The sequence below is a fragment of the Hyperolius riggenbachi genome, chromosome 12, assembly GCF_040937935.1.
Source record: "Hyperolius riggenbachi isolate aHypRig1 chromosome 12, aHypRig1.pri, whole genome shotgun sequence".
NCBI lineage: Eukaryota > Metazoa > Chordata > Amphibia > Anura > Hyperoliidae > Hyperolius > Hyperolius riggenbachi.
Window position 1 is genome coordinate 77,579,587 of NC_090657.1, and position 19,208 is coordinate 77,598,794.

Here is a 19,208-nt window from a genome sequence, read left to right on the forward strand (position 1 = left end):
TCCTGCAGCCGACTGTCCCTCAATAGGATTGTTATCCCACTCACTCCACCCGCCGGAAGCTCCTCCCTGCTTTATAGCAACAGTTGCATCGTTAGCCTCTAGACTAGTGACATGTCTCAACAGCACTCGGCCCATAACTGTTGCTAGAAGCAATGACTGTACTCCAGAGTATTATTGCCAAGGTTCCAAAGAAGAGCAATATGAATTTCCTGCCTGATTTGGAAATTCTTAGATGGTTCCAAACTGAAATAGAAACACAACTTCTTATAACATTAACATGTACCTGATATGAAACAATAAATAAAATAAGTACTCACCTCTATAATTTGTAGGTACATTAGACCCCTCCCAGCTCCCTTTTTGCATCTGCCCTCTGTCTTGCAGCTGAATGCCCCATTCCTAGCAACTCTTTGACCCTGTGTATCGTTGTGCTCCGGCATGGTTGTGCAATGGCAGAGGAGCATAAGGATCGTGCACTAGTAATCTCTGGCCAGCTGGCTCCCTGCTGTGTTTGTGCCCCCTGCAACATGGTGTGCAGAGCGCGCTGCTCAAGACTACCTGTCTCCCCTGGCTTGTGGAGTGGAGCCTGCAAGCAAGGTCTCAGTGGTGCAATGATCAAGGATTTTTCCTGTGTGGCAATTGCTGTCTCATATCTATGACGCCATCTAGTGGCATCTTGAGATACAGCTGTATCATCCTTGGGGCACATCTGACTATGGGGAGGGGGCTGACTTGTATTGGGAGCACATCTGGCTACTGTGGAGGGGGCTATAATAGATAGGGGGCTTATACGCAAGTCAATCACTTTTTCCTGGTTTCAGAGGGAAAAGTGGGTACCTCCGCTTATACGCGGGTCGGCATATATGTAAGTATATATGGTACTTTAAAGTGAGTGTAAGGGAAGACATTTTTTTTTAAGATCCTTACCTATGGACAGGTAAAGCTCTGAATCCCCGTCTTCTCTTGCTACCTTTGTTCCAGCGTTGTCACCCCCGTTGTATGTATTTGACCAATCGGTCAAATAGACGTCTGTGAGCCCTTAGGAGACTTGTGTCCCTGAGTGTCCCCTTTTTGCGCGCACTTGCACATGTAAAGTACGGATCCACCCATCTTCAGAAGCACTTGGGGACATGAGTGCTTCCAACGCCGCATGAGGCAGGAAGTTAAACAGGGCTGAAGGCACTGGAACAAGGTGTACAAGAGAGGAAAAAAGTTGGATTTTACTAATGCCTGGTACACACCATGCAATTTTCCTGTCACCTCGGTTTTGAGATCAGTGCTGCGCAAAACGATCCCTTTCTCGATAGGACATGCTGGAAATAATGAACGACTGGAAATTTCCCGTCCATCTGAGAAAATTGCATGATGTACACCTAGCACTACACTTAAAAGAGCATTTAGAACCTTTTCTTAGTTATTTTATCAGAAAAGAGATAATAGCACATATGCGTCGATGACATGCTTAAAAATAAAAAAAACTTATCCTAAAATCCTTTTGGCAAGACCTGGCTCCATTTCCAGTGCTTGTTACAGAGGGTTAACCATTCCATTGTCTCTGGTGCCTGTGTGAAGCTTAATCGGTACACGCCATGTGTACCGATACAATGGGATGAGAGGGCCAGGTGCTTTAAGAATAAGCCTGCCATAGGCTTATTCTTAAAGCACCTGGCCCTCTCATCCCATTGTATCATTTTGGAAAATACAAAGTACAAGCACAGCACTTTTCTGAGCCTTGTCCCAAAATGCTCCATACGCGAGTTCTGTGATTTTCCCCCTAAATTCCTCACATTTCTCTAATGATTAACCTGCTGAATCCATGCCTGCTCTCCCAGCTCCACACATCGATATATCATTGTTAATTTGTGGCATATTGGAGTGGAAAATGGAACAATTAACGTTGCCCATATGCAACTAATCTGAGCAGACGAGGACCAGTTTTTTACGCTAAGAAGCAGCTCACATGAGATGAACTGTTTTGTACAACTCTGCCAAACATGGATACGAAACCTGCCATTATACTGGAGTAATTAAACAGCTAACCTGCATGAACTGTCGGCACACAGTAACTGAAAGTATCTAGTTCTTTACCCAGAAGCCCTGAAATCTGGTCCTTTCATTTATTTATATTTCAAATTCATTTTCAGAAGTAGAGCTCTGGCATGCTGTGTCCAATCTCCCACCAGGGATGGTTTTAGATAAAATGGGGCCCCAGGCGAACAACATATTGTAACCTTCACTGCAGATATTATATTTAGATGGAATATCTCGAATCAGGAAAAAAGGGCGCAGGAGCCCTTATGGAAAAAATGGCACCACAGGGCGCCAAAATGTACCTTCTTTGTTACATATAGTGGCATTGAGGCAGAGGGGGGTTAAAGTTTAGGAGGGTTAAGCACCACCGTGGGGGTGTTAGGGTTAGGCACCACCTGGGGGGACAAACTTTGGTAAAGGGAGGGTTCTGTGTGAACGTAGGGTTGAGTTTAGCCATAGTAAAATATCGGTAAACTACCGATATTTTACTATCGGAATACAGCAGTAATATGGCTAACTTTAGCGATATTCTACTAGCGGCAATCCCCTGCACCCTTTTTTCACGTATGCGGAATATCTACCCCGTAACACAATAAAAGCGGCTCTGTAGTGACTTATACAGTAATAGGATGTAGTAAATTATTTAGGTTACCCACTATCACCATAATTATCCTGGTTTCAGCATCAGAAACATTTCCTATATCTACGTATTGCTGTATATTGGTATGTAACCGCGCCCTTCCAGTGATGCTTAGCTTAGGCTGATTCGCTATGCAGAATTCTCCTTCCAGAGCATTCTGGGAGACCAGACTTTTTTCACTGGCTTTGGAATTCTTAGAAACAATCAATTTGCAGAGCTGAAAATCTGTCAATTATTCCAATCGGTTTCCCAAGGTGATCTGTCAGGGGCACCAAAAACTCAGCATACAAAGGATATTTAAAGTTTTCAATTGACACAGGAATTGTTTGGGAAGTGCTGCAAAATACCGGTGTATAGATTTTAGTAGCAACTTCTTTGTTTACTGTTATCAAAATACATTCAAACTTTACTGACTCCAAAACTGACCGCTGACTGAGCCACGAGGAGAGGGGAAATTCCCCTCACACTTGATCAGTTAACTCTATGTGTAGCTCTGTGTGCGACAGAGAAGAGAGCTCTCAACAGCTGCAGCTCCTCTGTCCTGTGTTTCTGACTGAGGTGTCTGAAGAGAGCAGAGGAAATGTAACTAATTCTCACAGATGTTTCATACTGTTTTTGCTTTTAGAGTTTGATATGTTTGATATTTGCTTTCTGTAGTCTGATATGCAACTCTGGCTGTGCAATGAAGCAGACACCCCTTCTGCAATTAATTTGTCCCAATATAGCTAAATCCTACCCTCAATAAATTACAGCTTTTGCCTCTGATATTTAACATGAAAAGTAGGAAAATGTTTACACAGCTACTTAGACATTATTTGCACACTGTCATTTTAGAACACTTGGGTATCGATAGTATTCCTTTAACTAAAGCCAATCCATAGATCCAAAATATGTGTGGAAGCAATATCAGATACTTCTAAAAAAACCCTCAAGGGCTTGGTGGGTCCTCATATGGCTACACGGCAGATATTGCACCTGTCCCGATACAGAATGCTGTATCGGGAAGGCAATCCATATATTCAAAATATGTGTGGAAGCAATATCAGATACTTCTAAAAAAAACCCTCAAGGGCTTGGTGGGTCCTCATATGGCTACACGGCAGATATTGCACCTGTCCTGATACAGAATGCTGGTGATTAGACTCATTTCCTGTTTAGTCTCCTGATGAAGCCAGTTCTTACAAGAGGTCCTACAGAGGAGAATACCTACCTAAAAGCATGCTGAAAGAAACTACAGGAATATAACTCATCACAGAAATGTAAAATCACTGGCGTAATTTATATAGGAACAGCAGCATATGTCATAATGCACAGAATGTATTCCTTTACAAAATGCACTGCGCAAATGTTTTCACAATAATGGTAACATAAGCGTACACAGCAATAAAATAAGAACTGGGACCTTATTAGGAAACATATCTAACCTGATTAAAGCAAACTTTAAAAATTAAACTTAAATGTGCTTAAAATGTTTTAAAGTGAGGCCCAGAGCAATAAAACAATATATTTGCCTTATTGATTTTTTTTTTTTACCCATTTAGAATACTGGCATCAACAACTGGTGGAAGTAGGCAATACGATCTATTGGTTGTTGACCTAAGGAAGCGGGAAAGGGTAACAACCACAAAACGCGTTGTCAGATCATAATTACCTTCCTTACTTCCTCTGCTCGCCGCGTCACTTCTTGCAATGCCGCCCTCCAAAGTATAGAGGGCATCATTGCAGGAAGTCAAGCGGCGAGCGGTGGAACGCAAGGAGTGGACATACTGTTGGTAAACATAATACAGTATATATAATACACCAATATATAAAATTGGGAATTGAAAAATTGCACTTTAGACCGTTACCGTACTAGTGTACTGTATTTATTAAGTTTACCAATCAGCATTTTATTGGTTGTTGACCTGAGGAAGCAGGGAACGCCCGTGAAACGCATTGTGAGATTCTATATTTTTTTGTGTGCAGTAAAAACGTGAATTATAGTGTTGTATTGGCTGCCATGTTAACACAGAGGAGGTAAGCCAACAACTACGCTTCTTTTTAGACTGTTTTATATTTTTGGGCGTTGTGATAGTTTACACCTCTGTTAAGAGGTGTTATATTAGGCCCCGTTCACACTTGCGGTTTTGCGAAAACCGCACCGGATGTCCGGACCGCACCGGAGCCGGATCGGACCTGAACCATACGGTTCCTGTCCGGATCCGGTCCGGATCCGGTCCGGTTGCATACGGTTTCCATGCGGTATGAACACGGTTGCGGTCCGGATCCGGATTCTTAAAGAGATAACAACCTGTATAAATACCTGGGGTTCTGGGAGGTCAGCAGAAGCTCTGGGGTCATTGTTGGAGACAGCTGGACGTGTGGAGACAATCCTTGGATACAGAGACAGCAGTTGGGACCATGGATCCAGTCATTTTTTACGCTTATTACCTGGGAATTCTCTCCTTCCTGTTGTTTACCTACTACTATGTGGGGAGAAGGCGTGCTCCTCGCAGGAGATGGTGGGTGCACCCTCTACTAGCCAGGAGGCAGAGGAAGGGAGAGTTCCAGGCCCTCTACCGGGACCTCAGACGACACCCACAGAAGTTCTACAGCTACACTCGGATGTCTATTCCCCTGTAAGTATATAGGCCTAAATACACCAACCCCCACCATTCCTAAACACCCCACCCTCACCCCCACAACACCTCATCCCTGTATACCTAGCTAAACACACCACCCTGACCCCCACACCCCTGTATACCTAGCTATACACTACACCCCCACCCTCCACAACACTCCCAAACCTCTGTAAACACACCTCCCCCATCCTCCACCCAACACCTTGTCCCACAACATACTTTACAGCTTCTTCCTTTCCATCTCCTGACAGGTTTGATACCCTTTTGGAGATGGTGAAGGATGACCTTAGGAAGAAGGATACCACGTTCAGGAGAGCAGTCACACCACAAGAACAACTACTCATCACACTGAGGTATGTAAAAACAAATTTTTTTATTGCAAAAACAACCACTTTCCAACATGGAAACATTCTTCCAACATGGAAGACAAAAAAATAACATATCTATGGTATAGCCCGGTCAGTTTTAAGGAACACCAACCACCAACTTTGTGCTGGAAGAGTTGCAGGGCATAGCTGCCCAAGTGTCTTTCGGGGACACCAGTCCCTAATATTAAAGTGCTTCAAAAACCTAACCACTGGCACATGACCCTCTGAGCCATGGATGAAGGACACAGGTCAGTAAAAAGGCTAGGCCTCTCACCGACCAGTCAAGGTGTCCTTCATCCATGGCTCCAAGGGTCTTGTGCAAGTGATTAGGAACAAGAACAAAGTGAGGAGCAAGAGGAACCGATGGCAGAGGTGCATGACTACAGGTGCAGTGCAACAGGCACAAGGTTGTGACCCAGGTAGTGTCTTTCGGGGACACCAGGCCCTAATAAATTGAAGTGCTTCAAAAACCTAACCACTGGCACATGACCCTCTGAGCCATGGATGAAGGACACAGGTCAGTGAAAAGGCTAGGCCTCTCACCGACCAGTGTAGGTGTCCTTCATCCATGGTTTCAAGGGTCTTGTGCAAGTGATTAGGAACAAGAACAAAGTGAGGAGCAAGAGGAACCGATGGCAGAGGAGCAGGACTACAGGTGCAGTGCAACAGGCACAAGGTTGTGACCCAGGTAGTGTCTTTCGGGGACACCAGGCCCTAATAAATTGAAGTTCTTTAAAAACCTAACCACTGGCACATGACCCTCTGAGCCATGGATGAAGGACACAGGTCAGTGAAAAGGCTAGGCCTCTCACCGACCAGTGTAGGTGTCCTTCATCCATGGTTTCAAGGGTCTTGTGCAAGTGATTAGGAACAAGAACAAAGTGAGGAGCAAGAGGAACCGATGGCAGAGGAGCAGGACTACAGGTGCAGTGCAACAGGCACAAGGTTGTGACCCAGGTAGTGTCTTTCGGGGACACCAGGCCCTAATAAATTGAAGTGCTTCAAAAACCTAACCACTGGCACATGACCCTCTGAGCCATGGATGAAGGACACAGGTCAGTGAAAAGGCTAGGCCTCTCACCGACCAGTGTAGGTGTCCTTCATCCATGGTTTCAAGGGTCTTGTGCAAGTGATTAGGAACAAGAACAAAGTGAGGAGCAAGAGGAACCGATGGCAGAGGAGCAGGACTACAGGTAGTGTCTTTTGGGGACACCAGGCCCTAAATTATTAGTGCTTCTAAAACCTAACCACTGGCACATGACCCTCTGAGCCATGGATGAAGGACACAGGTCAGTGAAAAGGCTAGGCCTCTCACCGACCAGTCAAGGTGTCCTTCATCCATGGTTCAAAGGGTCTTGTGCAAGTGGTTAGGAACAAGAACAAAGTGAGGAGCAAGAGGAACCGATGGCAGAGGTGCATGACTACAGGTGCAGTGCAACAGGCACAAGGTTGTGACCCAGGTAGTGTCTTTCGGGGACACCAGGCCCTAAAATTGAAGTGCTTTAAAAACCTAACCACTGGCACAGGACCCTCTGAGCCATGGATGAAGGACACAGGTCAGTGAAAAGGCTAGGCCTCTCACCGACCAGTGAAGGTGTCCTTCACCCATGGCTCCAAGGGTCTTGTGCAAGTGATTAGGAACAACAAAGTAAGGAACAAGAGGAATCAAAGGCACAGGTGCAGGACTACAGGTGCAGTGCAACAGGCACAAGGTTGTGACCCAGGTAGTGTCTTTCGGGGACACCAGGCCCTAAAGTTCAAGTCCAGCAAAAACAAAAGTTCCCTAACATGGTCATCTGAACACCTCTGAACCTTGGTTGAAGGAGATGGGGCAGGGAAAAGGTTGGGCTAAAAAGCCCTGTGATGGTATCCTTCCTCCGATGATCGGAGGTATTCAGAGGAGCATGTCCAGGAACAATCTGACTTTTTTTTTCAAATTGTATCGGCACCACTACTAGAAAAGGTGGGAGTTGCTGCCTGGAAATCTGGACTCTCTTGGGTGCTGGTCGTGGATGAGCTGGACCCTGACAGCGGTGGCCCATATTGACTGCCTCTGTAGCCGGTGTACATCTGTGATGATTGCCAGGTGGGCACCGCTGTTGGTTGTGGGGGTCTAAAAATTGGTGGTTGCAATAATGGCGTGTCCATGTGTTGTTTGATCACCTCCAGCAAAGTGGAATGGCACGCCATCATGTTTTGGGAAGGCACCTTTTCCAAATATGGTATTAGAGACATCACAGTGTGAAAACACGGGTGTGCCTGCAATTTCAGTAGTTCCTTGCTTTGTTGGTGCATTTGCTGCATCATGTTCTGCAGCTGGCCCACCGACTGATGATGCTGCGCACGCAGTTGGTCGATTTCTCCTCTGTGCATCTCATGCATCATTTTAAGCTCGTCCCTGTAGTGCCCATGTACAGCGTCGAGCTCACATTGCAGTGAAGTGATGTGGGACTTGTACTGCTCCATGATATGGCCCCTGTCCTCATCTTGCAACTGCCGGGTTATGAGAGTTTGGTGGCTCTGAAGAATCCCGAGAAGTCCGGAGACAGCCCCGGACATCTCGGACTCTGTCTCTCTCCTTGTTGGGGGGAGGGTACCTCGACGCCTCACTGGTGGGGTGGTCCTCACTGGTGGTGTGGCAGCATCTTCCCGTCCTCTGGCCTGTGTCGGGGTTGCCCTGCGCGCTGGTTGTGCTGCAGTCTCTCGGTGCTCCTCACTTTGTTCTTGTTCCCCTGGAGCTTCCATAGCGGTCGATTGTGGAGGTGCAGCTTCTTCCACACTCGGTCCTGCAACCTCAACATCCAAGCTCTCTTCTCCCAAGTCATCATCAAAGGAGAGAGCTGGGATAGCTAAGGACTCCCTCCTCCTACTCCTCTCCTCGGGGAAACAGGTTACATCGGCGACGTCATCATCCACCAAGCTCTCCTCACTGCTGAACCGTGCCTCCTGGGTCGGTTCCTCTTGCTCCAAATTGTCTTCAGTCCTGTAGATAAAAACAATATTTATTGGTGTGCCAAACAGCATGTGGCGTCAATTCACAGAGCTAGCAAACACTAGCAAACACTTTATCAACCGTTTCTACCAAACATTTGATAAAGCTTGTGAGAAAAGTTCGCTAGCCATGGGAATTGAGGCCAGTTTATAGCAATACATGGCCGAAGTCATGGTAGTTGTCTGCTAAAATGAGCTCTCAGTTCCTGCCCACAGTAGTGGTACTTACAGTCTAGGTTCCAGGCTTGCATTGATGAAAGACAATTGCTTGGCAAATTGGTAGTCTTTTTGTCGCTTTCCCCCGCCACTGCCACTTCGTTCGGCAAGTTTTTTCTTCCGTAGCCATTTCACGTATGCATCACGTATATTGCGCCACCTTGTCTTGAACCTTTCTCCTGTAACGACATGAAAAATTGATTTCGATTATTTCTCTTGTAGGTACATCGCAACTGGACAAACATATACATCGCTACATGTCACATTTCGTATTGGGAAGAGCACGGTGGCAGGTATCGTCGTGAGGACTTCGAGGATCCTTTGGACGCGACTGAGGGCCAGATACATGCCTGTGCCGGACACCACGAAATGGGAGGAGATCGCCCAGGGCTTCTGGACCGAGTGCAAGTTTCCTAATTGTGTTGGCGCACTGGATGGGAAACACATCCGGCTTCAGAAACCCGTGGGGAGTGGCAGCCATTATTTCAACTATAAAAAATACTTCAGCATTGTTCTAATGGCAGTGGCAGATGCGGACTACAAGTTTGTGTACGTGGACGTGGGGTCGTACGGTAGTTCCAATGACTCTGGAATTTTCCAGTGTACGACCCTTTGCCGGCTGATGGAGGAAGGCAGACTGCGTCTCCCCCGTGACAGACCCTGGCCTGGGACAAGGGCACCGGCCTACCCCTATGTGTTTGTGGGGGACGAGGCCTTCGCCCTGTCCGACCATGTAATGCGTCCGTACCCAGACAGGGGACTTGATGCCAGCCAGCTACACTTCAATGCTCGGTTGAGCCGTGCAAGGAGAATGGTGGAGTGCACATTTGGGATCCTGGTGTCAAAGTGGAGGGTGTTCCACACGCCCATGCTGCTGAAACCGGGCAACGCAGTTGTCGTGGTGAAGGCAGCATGCATCCTCCACAACTTTGTGCGGCAGGAGGAAAGAGAGACTCCGGAACCCCCGAATGTGCTTCCACTAATGCCCCTGCGGAGGTATGCAACCAGGCCAAGGGTAGTGTCACTGCGGAACAGGGACCAACTGAGACTTTATTTTACCACACCACCAGGACGAGGGTGAATGTTTGGTTTTTAATATGTTTTGTTGAAATGTGTTTATTTTGGAGTTTCAAGTTTTTAAGTGATTTTAAATGTCTTAATTTTTACAATAAATTGATGTTTAATAATTGGTCATTGTGTATGTTTTATGTGCACAGGTGGGGTACATCGCAGGTGGGTGGGAGACATCACAGGTGGGTGGGATACATCACAGGTGGGTGGGATACGTTCCAGGTGGGTGGGATACATCACAGGTGGGGTACAGGTGGGTGGGATACATCACAGGTCGGTGGGATACATCACAGGTGGGGTACAGGTGGGTGGGATACATCACAGGTGGGTGGGATACATCACAGGTGGGGTACAGGTGGGTGGGATACATCACAGGTGGGTGGGATACATCACAGGTGGGGTACAGGTGGGTGGGATACATCACAGGTGGGGTACAGGTGGGTGGGATACATCACAGGTGGGTTGGATACATCACAGGTGGGTGGGATACATCACAGGTGGGGTACAGGTGGGTGGGATACATCACAGGTGGGGTACAGGTGGGTGGGATACATCACAGGTGGGGTACAGGTGGGTGGGATACATCACAGGTGGGTGGGATACATCGCAGGTGGGTGGGATACATCACAGGTGGGGTACAGGTGGGTGGGATACATCACAGGTGGGGTACAGGTGGGTGGGATACATCACAGGTGGGTGGGATACATCACAGGTGGGTGGGATACATCACAGGTGGGGTACAGGTGGGTGGGATACATCACAGGTGGGTGGGATACATCACAGGTGGGTGGGATACATCACAGGTGGGGTACAGGTAGGTGGGATACATCACAGGTGCGGTACAGGTGGGTGGGATACATCACAGGTGGGTGGGATACATCACAGGTGGGGTACAGGTGGGTGGGATACATCACAGGTGGGTGGGATACATCACAGGTGGGGTACAGGTGGGTGGGATACATCACAGGTGGGGTACAGGTGGGTGGGATACATCACAGGTGGGTGGGATACATCACAGGTGGGGTACAGGTGGGTGGGATACATCACAGGTGGGTGGGATACATCACAGGTGGGGTACAGGTGGGTGGGATACATCACAGGTGGGGTACAGGTGGGTGGGATACATCACAGGTGGGTGGGATACATCACAGGTGGGGTACAGGTGGGTGGGATACATCACAGGTGGGTGGGATACATCACAGGTGGGGTACAGGTGGGTGGGGAACAGGTGGGTGGGCCACGGGTGGGTGGGCAACACGTGGGTGACACAAATCCATAGCAAAAGTGGAATACATCACAAGCTAACCACAAGCCCCCCAAAAAACTTCTAGTCAACATACCCTCTGTGCCTTGCTGTCTCTTGCTCAAGTGCTCAAAGTCCTCCACATACAGCTTGGCAATTTTTTTCCACAGGCCTCTGCATTTTTTGATGTTGCTGTGGTCCGCATCCCCCTTGTCCCACAGGGCTGGTACCTGCTGCACCTGTAGGATGAGGTCTTCTGATGTGTAGGGCCTCACCCCCTCGTTATCAGACATATCGTCAGACATGTTGCTGCCAAACAGCTCCAGCATGAAGTCACTGCTGCTCCACTCTGTGAACGCTGGTGCCATGTGGTCCCCATCCAAAATGGCCACCATACCATAGAGTCAGCATAGGAAGTGTGGTATAACATCCGGTTTTTATAGCCAGTGTGTTGTGCGCTCTCCGGTTCTCATTGGTTTCCATTGGCCAGATGCAACATTCCGGCTCCGGTCCGGATACGTCAGCCGGACCAAAAAATAGCGCATGTTGGAACGGACGCCGGAGTCCGGATCCGGTCCGGACGAAACGGACGCATGTGAACGGTCGCATAGACTTTCATTGCTATGCCGTTCGTCCGTTTCGTCCGGTCCGCATGCGGTCCGGCTCCGGCACGGCGATTCCGGATAGCAACCGCTAATGTGAACCGGGCCTTAGGGTGTCCCTTTTTATAGACAGTTCTAAATTCCTCTGCAGGCCTTATTGGTGTTTGCAGATTATTTATAACCTACAATTTAAACTTCCTAGCTATAAATGTTCACACCCCAAATCTTATCGGTGCCATTGAGCAGAAGGAGTCAGTTTGTGATGAGTAATTTTTTGCTATAAACAATTAAAGTCTTATGCTGATACCTTAGATCAGTACTAATAATACTAAGGGCTCTTTCACACATGAAGCTGAAAGCTGTGAATTCTCTGCTTGACAGCTGCTCCTGTGTACCGGCAGGGGGCTTGCTTGCATTCAGCATGGGAGAAGAGCCCCCGCCCCCAACATGCTCAGATGTGACATGTAGCTGCTTTTTACCCCAGGGTAAGGCCACAAGGTGTCAAACAATGACATGCGTATGGTTACAAGTGCCGACATTCAACTGGCAGCTTGCAGCCAAAAGCCTGAACTACCCAGAAAACGGCCAGCTCAACCTCCAGTGTGAAAGGGGCCTAATTCAGGTATGCCATATTAGTGATCAGAACCTCAATTTAAGACATTTTACGCTACTTCAACACATGGTGCAGTGTGATTGTCCTGCAGCATGAGAGCGCTGGTCAGGACAGTCACACCGCACCATGCCTTATTTCCAACCCCCTGCAGCAGACAGCGCTGACAGGGTCATTCATGTAGCTCCACCCCCAGCTCAGTTATGTGCATCCTGCTGGAAAGGAAGTACATCACTCAAGTTTTGTCGCTCTGCACCTGCGTGTTACATTGCAACCATGCTTTCACACCTACCCTGTTGCCATCGACTTGCATGGCAACATAATCTATGCTGTAGGAACGGATCATGTAGCAACGCACTGCAGATTTCGTAGTGGCCTTGCGATGGTTTAGCTACTTCCACCTGCGGCGGGGAGAGTACTGCAAAGTAATAAAATGTGGTAAGTGAGAAAGGCACCTTAACAAGCTTTTAGCATAAGTAAACAAACAGTTTCAAGTGACCCTGTATTGTAATGGTCATGAAGGCTGTCATATTTATTGCCTTAAAACAATGCTGTTTCCCCAGCTTTCCTGTTATCCTCTGCCTCCAGTACGTAAAAGACAACTGAAGTGAGAGGAATATGGAGTCTGCCATATTTATTTCCTTTTAAGCAATACCAGTTGCCTGGCTGTCCTGCTGATCAGTTTGGCTGTAGTAGTGTCTGACTAATGGTGGCCATACATGTTACGATCTTTTCATCCAATTTTATCATTTCTATGTAATATAAGGGGACTGCCTAAATTATCCTTTCAGTATATTCACTTTATTTACCCTTATACTACATAGAAATGGTAAGATTGGATTAAAGAATTGTACCATGTATGGCCACCATAACACCACAAACAAGCAATAATGTCAACGCCTGATCTGCTGCATGCTTATTCAGGGTCTAGAGCTAATAGAATTAGAGGCAGAGGATCAGCAGGACAGCCAGGTAACTGGTATTGCTTAAAAGAAAAAAAATATGTCAGTCTCCATATCACTCTCGTTACAATTATCCTTTAAAGAACACCTGTAACAAAAAAAAGTGCCCCTGGGGAGTACTTACTTTGTGAGGGGTAAGCATCTGGATCCTAATGAGGCTTCCCCCATCCTTCTTAGTAACCCAATCCCAGCTCTGGCAGCCCCTGAAAATCTGCTGACAAGCTGTGCATGTATTGGATGTATGTGTAGAAGTCACCTGGCTCCAAGACCATAGACCATGAGTAATACGTAACCAAACAAATATCCCCAACACACATGTGGCACCTTAAAGAGAATCTGTATTGTTAAAATCGCACAAAAGTAAACATACCAGTGCGTTAGGGGACATCTCCTATTACCCTCTGTCACAATTTCGCCGCTCCTCGCCGCATTAAAAGTGGTTAAAAACAGTTTTCAAAAGTTTGTTTATAAACAAACAAAATGGCCACCAAAACAGGAAGTAGATTGATGTACAGTATGTCCACACATAGAAAATACATTCATACACAAGCAGGCTGTATACACCCTTCCTTTTGAATCCCAAGAGATCATTTGTGTGTTTCTTTCCCCCTGCAGCTATCTTCCACTGAAGTGTCAGGCTGTTTCTTCCTGCAGAGTGCAGACAGCTCTGCCTGTATGTAATTCCTCAGTATGTGAAAGCCCAGTCAGCTCAGAGGAGGATTTATCCAGCTTGTAAAAGATAAGAGAGAAGCTGCCCTAATCTAAATAATACACAGGCAGTGTGCATAGAGGGGCCTGGAGGGGGAGATGCATCACAGAACCACAACACTGAAGAACTTGGCAGCCTTCCAGACACAGGCCTGACAAGTCTGACAAGAGAGAGATAAGTTGATTTATTACAGAGATGGTGATAGTAGAACGTGCTGCAGTAAGCCAGAACACATTAGAATAGCTTTTGGAATTTGTAGGATGATAAAAAACAGGATGCAATTTTTGTTACGGAGTCTCTTTAAGGTACTCACTGAGACAGATATTTACCCCCTTTCCTGTTACTGTCAAACCCGCCAAAATAGAAAATAACATCTAACTACCATGGTACCATAGTAACAGCCATTTTCTTTGTTGTAAAAGCATCACACTCTTCACCTGTGGGTTGTAAGAATGGGGTGGGGTGTCCATCATGTAAAAGTGAACCTGAGGTGAGAGACATAGGCCGACATATTTATCTTCCATTTAAACAATGCCAGTTAGCTCTGCTGATTGTCTGCGTGTAATGCCTTCAGCCGTAGACCCTGAACAAGCACGCAGATCAGAGGTTTCTAACCAAAAGATTAGCTGCATGTTTATTTTAGGTGTCTGATTCAGACGCTACTGACCAGAAAGATGTGTAGGATTGCCAAGCAATTGGTATTGTTTACATGGAAATAGATATGGCAGACTCCATATGTCTCTAAAGCCCCATCTACACCATACAATTTTTTGTCCAGTTCGATTCAATTCGATTCATTCCGACATGTCCGATTGGGATTTGATTCAATTTGCCATTGCAATGGCAGATTGAATCAAATCGAATACCGATTTGACATTACGGATTGAATCGAATAAAATCAATTGAATCGAATAAAAAATTGTAGGGTGTAGATGGGCCTTTACATTGGGTTCCTTTTAATACTGCTGAACAAACCGCTACTGACATTCTGCAGTCAAGTTGTGCGGGGGGAGAAGAAGATACCCTCTCTAGTTAAATCACACAGAAAAATTACTTTCATGGCATAGGGACTGTTATTTCCTGAACGACCCTAATAATTACTAATAACACATGCAAATGATGAATAATTTCAGTGTTTGCACCACTCTGTTGTTTCCATGTGACATGCAAAGTGCACAATCTGTGGTATGATAATGTTGCAGTTCGCGTTATGCATGCAACATATACATTGCTGCTTTTACATGTGATATACTATATACAGCGAACAATACCTCACAACTTTTTGAGATAAGAAAGAGGGACACTTAAAGTGAACCAGAGGTGAAAATAAACGCATGAGATAAACAATTACATTTATCTTCCGACTCCTAAAAATGACTTTTTTTTTTTAAAGTATCCCAGTGTTTTCTTTTATATTTAAACATTTACAAAGTAGGTTGAAAGTTTAACTTTCTCCAATCAGTGGCAGCCTATTAAGTGTCCCAGAGTTAGAAAAAGGTGAATAGGTCATGTATTTTATCTCTCTCTATCCCCTGAAGTTGTATTCTGCCAAGAAAACTTGTATGGCTGTAAATTGCTTATCAGTGATTTTTACTATATTCCCGACAAGATACCGACAACACAGAAATTGTCACTTCTATGCCTAGAAATTAACTCTTTCAGACAGCAAAATAGAGCAAGTAAAACACCCTGGTTATTAATATGTTTTGTACTGTATATACACGTTTATCTCATCATGTCATATATCGCCTCGGGTAAGCTTTAAGCCACGCCCCTGACACACCCCCTAGTCATGCACACCATAAAGATTTCATAAGAAAAATATTTTGTTTTATAAATCAAGCCACACTGGCCCTTTCTATTATTGTTATCTTTCATATTAACAGTTGAAAATAAATATATAACGGCTAGGAATAAAGTTTAGAGTCAATTAAACACACTTTTCAGTAAAAAAAAACAAAAAAACAAATACAAGTATTTACATAGACCTGTACAATCGTCCTGAAAGACAGACAAATGAGGATGGAAGAGGGACAGAGGGAATGGGTTACCAAAGAGGGACTGTTGGGCGCTTTAAGGGTACTATTAACACCCATAATAGCTGTAACATATATGATGGGTTTCCCCCTCCTTCAACATCTTCAAAACTCACCTTTTCACTCTGGCCTCCCCCCCCCCTTCTGGTGCTCTAAACCCGCAGCTGAATTCTGGTCCCCTCCTTTTTATGTCCCTACCTCTCCCTCTAGATTGTAAGCCTTCGGGAAGGGTCCGCCTCCTTATGTCTCCTACCTGTTCACGCACCTCCATCACTGTACACCCATCCTATGGATCTGAGTGAACTCGACTTGCCTAATCTCCATGCTCCCATCCAGTGACTGACTAAGCATTACCTTGTACTCCTACTGTGCTGCGTGATCTGGCTTGCATGTATTCCTGTATTGTCTTATTGCTGTATGTCACCCCTAAATATTGTCTGTAACCTTAACCAGGGGCGGCGCCAGGGGGGTGCTTTAGCACCCCCTACATTTGTCCAAGCACCCTATTAACACCTCCTAAAAAAAACAGCTGCTGTTTTAAAAAAAAAATGTTCTCAGCAGCAATATGGTGGTGTTGCTTTAATGTTTTGCCCCGCCCCTGCAGCCCACTAGCCCAGCCCCATCTGGCACTTACGTTGTGCTCAGGCTCCCTTGCTGTGTGCGGCTGTGGCGTCACAGACCGACTGACGTCAGACGTTCCGTGCACAGCGCACACTGACGTGACGTCACTCGGCCAGGCAGCATAAAACTGCACACGCCGCGTGGTGTTGGTGTGGTGAGGGCGGAGCCGTTTGGCGAGAGAGGAGAGGGAGCCAGCGCGAAGACGAGCGAGACTAGAGAGTGCATCAGACTCAGTGAGTGGACTGGAGACTGGACTGGAGAGAGGCGAGCCTGGAGGAGAGAGAGAGGAGCACTGGAGAGGAGACTCAGTCCCATTGTGTGAGTCCCCCAGCCGGTGCAGCCTGGCCATGGGGGGGGGGTTTAGGTACCGCCGGTGGTCTTGTTAATCCATACTATATTTATTTAGCAGTAACATCTTATCAAGCACTTTACAGAGTACATAGTCAGGTTCTCGGAAGAGCTCACAATCTAATCCGACCATACTCTTATGTCCTACCATATCATTATGTATTCATGTATTTATATAGCACTGGAATGTACTCCAGCACTTTACCACACACCGCTCTTGGCCACGCCCCTCTTTTTGGCCATGTCCCCTAAAATTTAGCTCCACCTCGAAATTATCCAGCACCTGCATAGCACCTCCCCCAAAAAATCCTGGAGCCACCACTGACCTTAAAGTGGACCCAAATTAAAAATACAAGATTTCAGAAATAAAATCTATTTTCTAAATTATAATAATAAATAGCATCCTTTTTTCAGCTGCATGATGACAGATATAAAACATTTTACATTTATTGGAGAAACCCCTCCCTTCCTTTCATATTGCCGGGACAGAATCCGGCAAACTGGTGTAGTAGGTGGTGTCTGGCAAAGAAGGAATTGCTAATGGCTGCCATCTGTATAACCCTAGTTATGAACCGAGAAGGGTGAAAAGCATGCACTGAAATGCTCATAGGCTTGAAGGAGTGTTTATTTATCTTTGTATGTGTCGGAGTGGTGCAACTAAATATTTTGAATTAAAAAAATGTTTCGTTTGGGTCCGCTTTAACTAATGTCCAGCGATGCGTAATATGCTGGCGCTTATAAATACAATAAATAAATAAACAATAAATAAATAATGTAAGTTTTACTTTTTGCGTAATGTGCATCACTCATTTTTGCATAACGCCCACTTATACTTACCTGTCAGAGAATTGTAAGGATTAGTGGAACTACCCCGCTATGTTTTGTCTATGTCTAGTAAAGGAAACTTCTATTAATATCTGGCAAAATAATCAAATCAAGAACGCTGTCTCTAAACGAATGATTGGGCCATCTAACATATGTGACAGTTTAATTTATCTGCATGCATCTCTGACCTAATTACCAGCATGCATTACAGCGAGTGCTATCCATGTAACAATGCATGCTCTGCGGGCTCACATACACGTTGCTCTTTCCCTTGGTAATAGAAACTTTTTGGAAGGGGCGTTAAGTGGAAGAAACATCAGTCTTCATCCAGCAGCACTCAGCAGCCACCTTCCCTCCAATCAATCACCAGGGGACAGAGGGGGGGTGAAGCGGGAACTCTGGGGGCCGAGCCCACTGGTCTCTCCAGGGCCATTTATCACGTTCTGGGGGAAATAATGGAGCGTTAATAGACTGCGCATCATAGAACCTTCTTTTAATTTCTTTCTTTTTTCCCATTTCCCAACTAATTTTTACGAAATGAACCTGATCTGCGGAGAAGGGAATGCTGGGAGATTCCAGGCAGTCTTGACTATTTGTCAATGTCTCTGGAGCAAACAGCACCAGGATTATGGCAGAGGGGAAAAGGAATCATGTTATGCTGGATTTTACCATAGCTACGCTTTTAAGTCAACCTGTGTTGTTTATACATTCAGTATATCTTAGTAATCTTGGGAGACGGCAGACTATGGCTGAAGTAAGCAAGGGAAGAAATAGATGTAAGCACAGACTGGTTACTGGGTATTATCAGGAAATACAGTATAGCCCAGGGTTGTGCAAGGATCACGTTAGATCTGCTGCCCCGTGTTTTACTCAAGCAGAGCTCAGCACAGACACACTGGTTTCCTATGGAAGTGCTTACATACAACCGTTGTGCTGTTGTCCGCTGTGATGTTGTCCGGTGCAGTCTACAGGGGAATCTGATAGATGCCAGACAATTCATTGCACTGCCATTCATCTCCAGAGTGGAAACACACTACAGTGCATCGATGGAGTTGTGCAGCCCTTCCATACAATATGGATGCAGTCAGGGGCGAGACTACAAATCATGGGGCCCACCAGCAAAACTTTGATGGGCTCCCCTTAATGTTCACACCCCTTCCCTTGCCTCCCCTTGGTGACCTTCACAGTCTGGGGCCCCATCTTGCAAGGATCATAAAACAAGTATGGCCATAAGGATCTTCACACTCATAACATGTGTAGGAACAAGAACACCTCCTCTCGAGTATCAGAGAAAGGGAAGGTTAGTAGTTGGGG

At 46.0% G+C, this 19,208-nt stretch overlaps 1 protein-coding gene and 1 long non-coding RNA gene across 3 annotated transcripts in view; both read right to left on the minus strand.

Moving 5' to 3' along the window:
- Positions 1–19,208, minus strand: part of LOC137542454 (uncharacterized) — a 131,734-nt gene that overhangs the window by 57,321 nt on the left and 55,205 nt on the right. For both annotated transcript variants that reach the window (XR_011025438.1, XR_011025437.1), the window contains exon 3: positions 12,686–12,811. This is a non-coding gene — a long non-coding RNA (uncharacterized lncRNA). The remainder of the gene's footprint in view (positions 1–12,685; positions 12,812–19,208) is intronic.
- On the minus strand, positions 7,517–8,954 carry LOC137541657 (uncharacterized). The gene is made up of 2 exons (XM_068263059.1): positions 8,881–8,954; positions 7,517–8,643 (listed from the first exon to the last, which is right to left on the minus strand). The coding sequence occupies exon 2, from the start codon at positions 8,403–8,405 to the stop codon at positions 7,593–7,595; it is 813 nt and encodes a 270-aa protein (XP_068119160.1). The 5' UTR covers positions 8,406–8,643; positions 8,881–8,954; the 3' UTR covers positions 7,517–7,592.

What these genes read in the sequence shown, in the direction of transcription:
- LOC137541657 (XM_068263059.1), bottom strand. Translation starts at nt 8,405, where the DNA reads ATGGAAGCTCCAGGGGAACAAGAACAAAGTGAGGAGCACCGAGAGACT.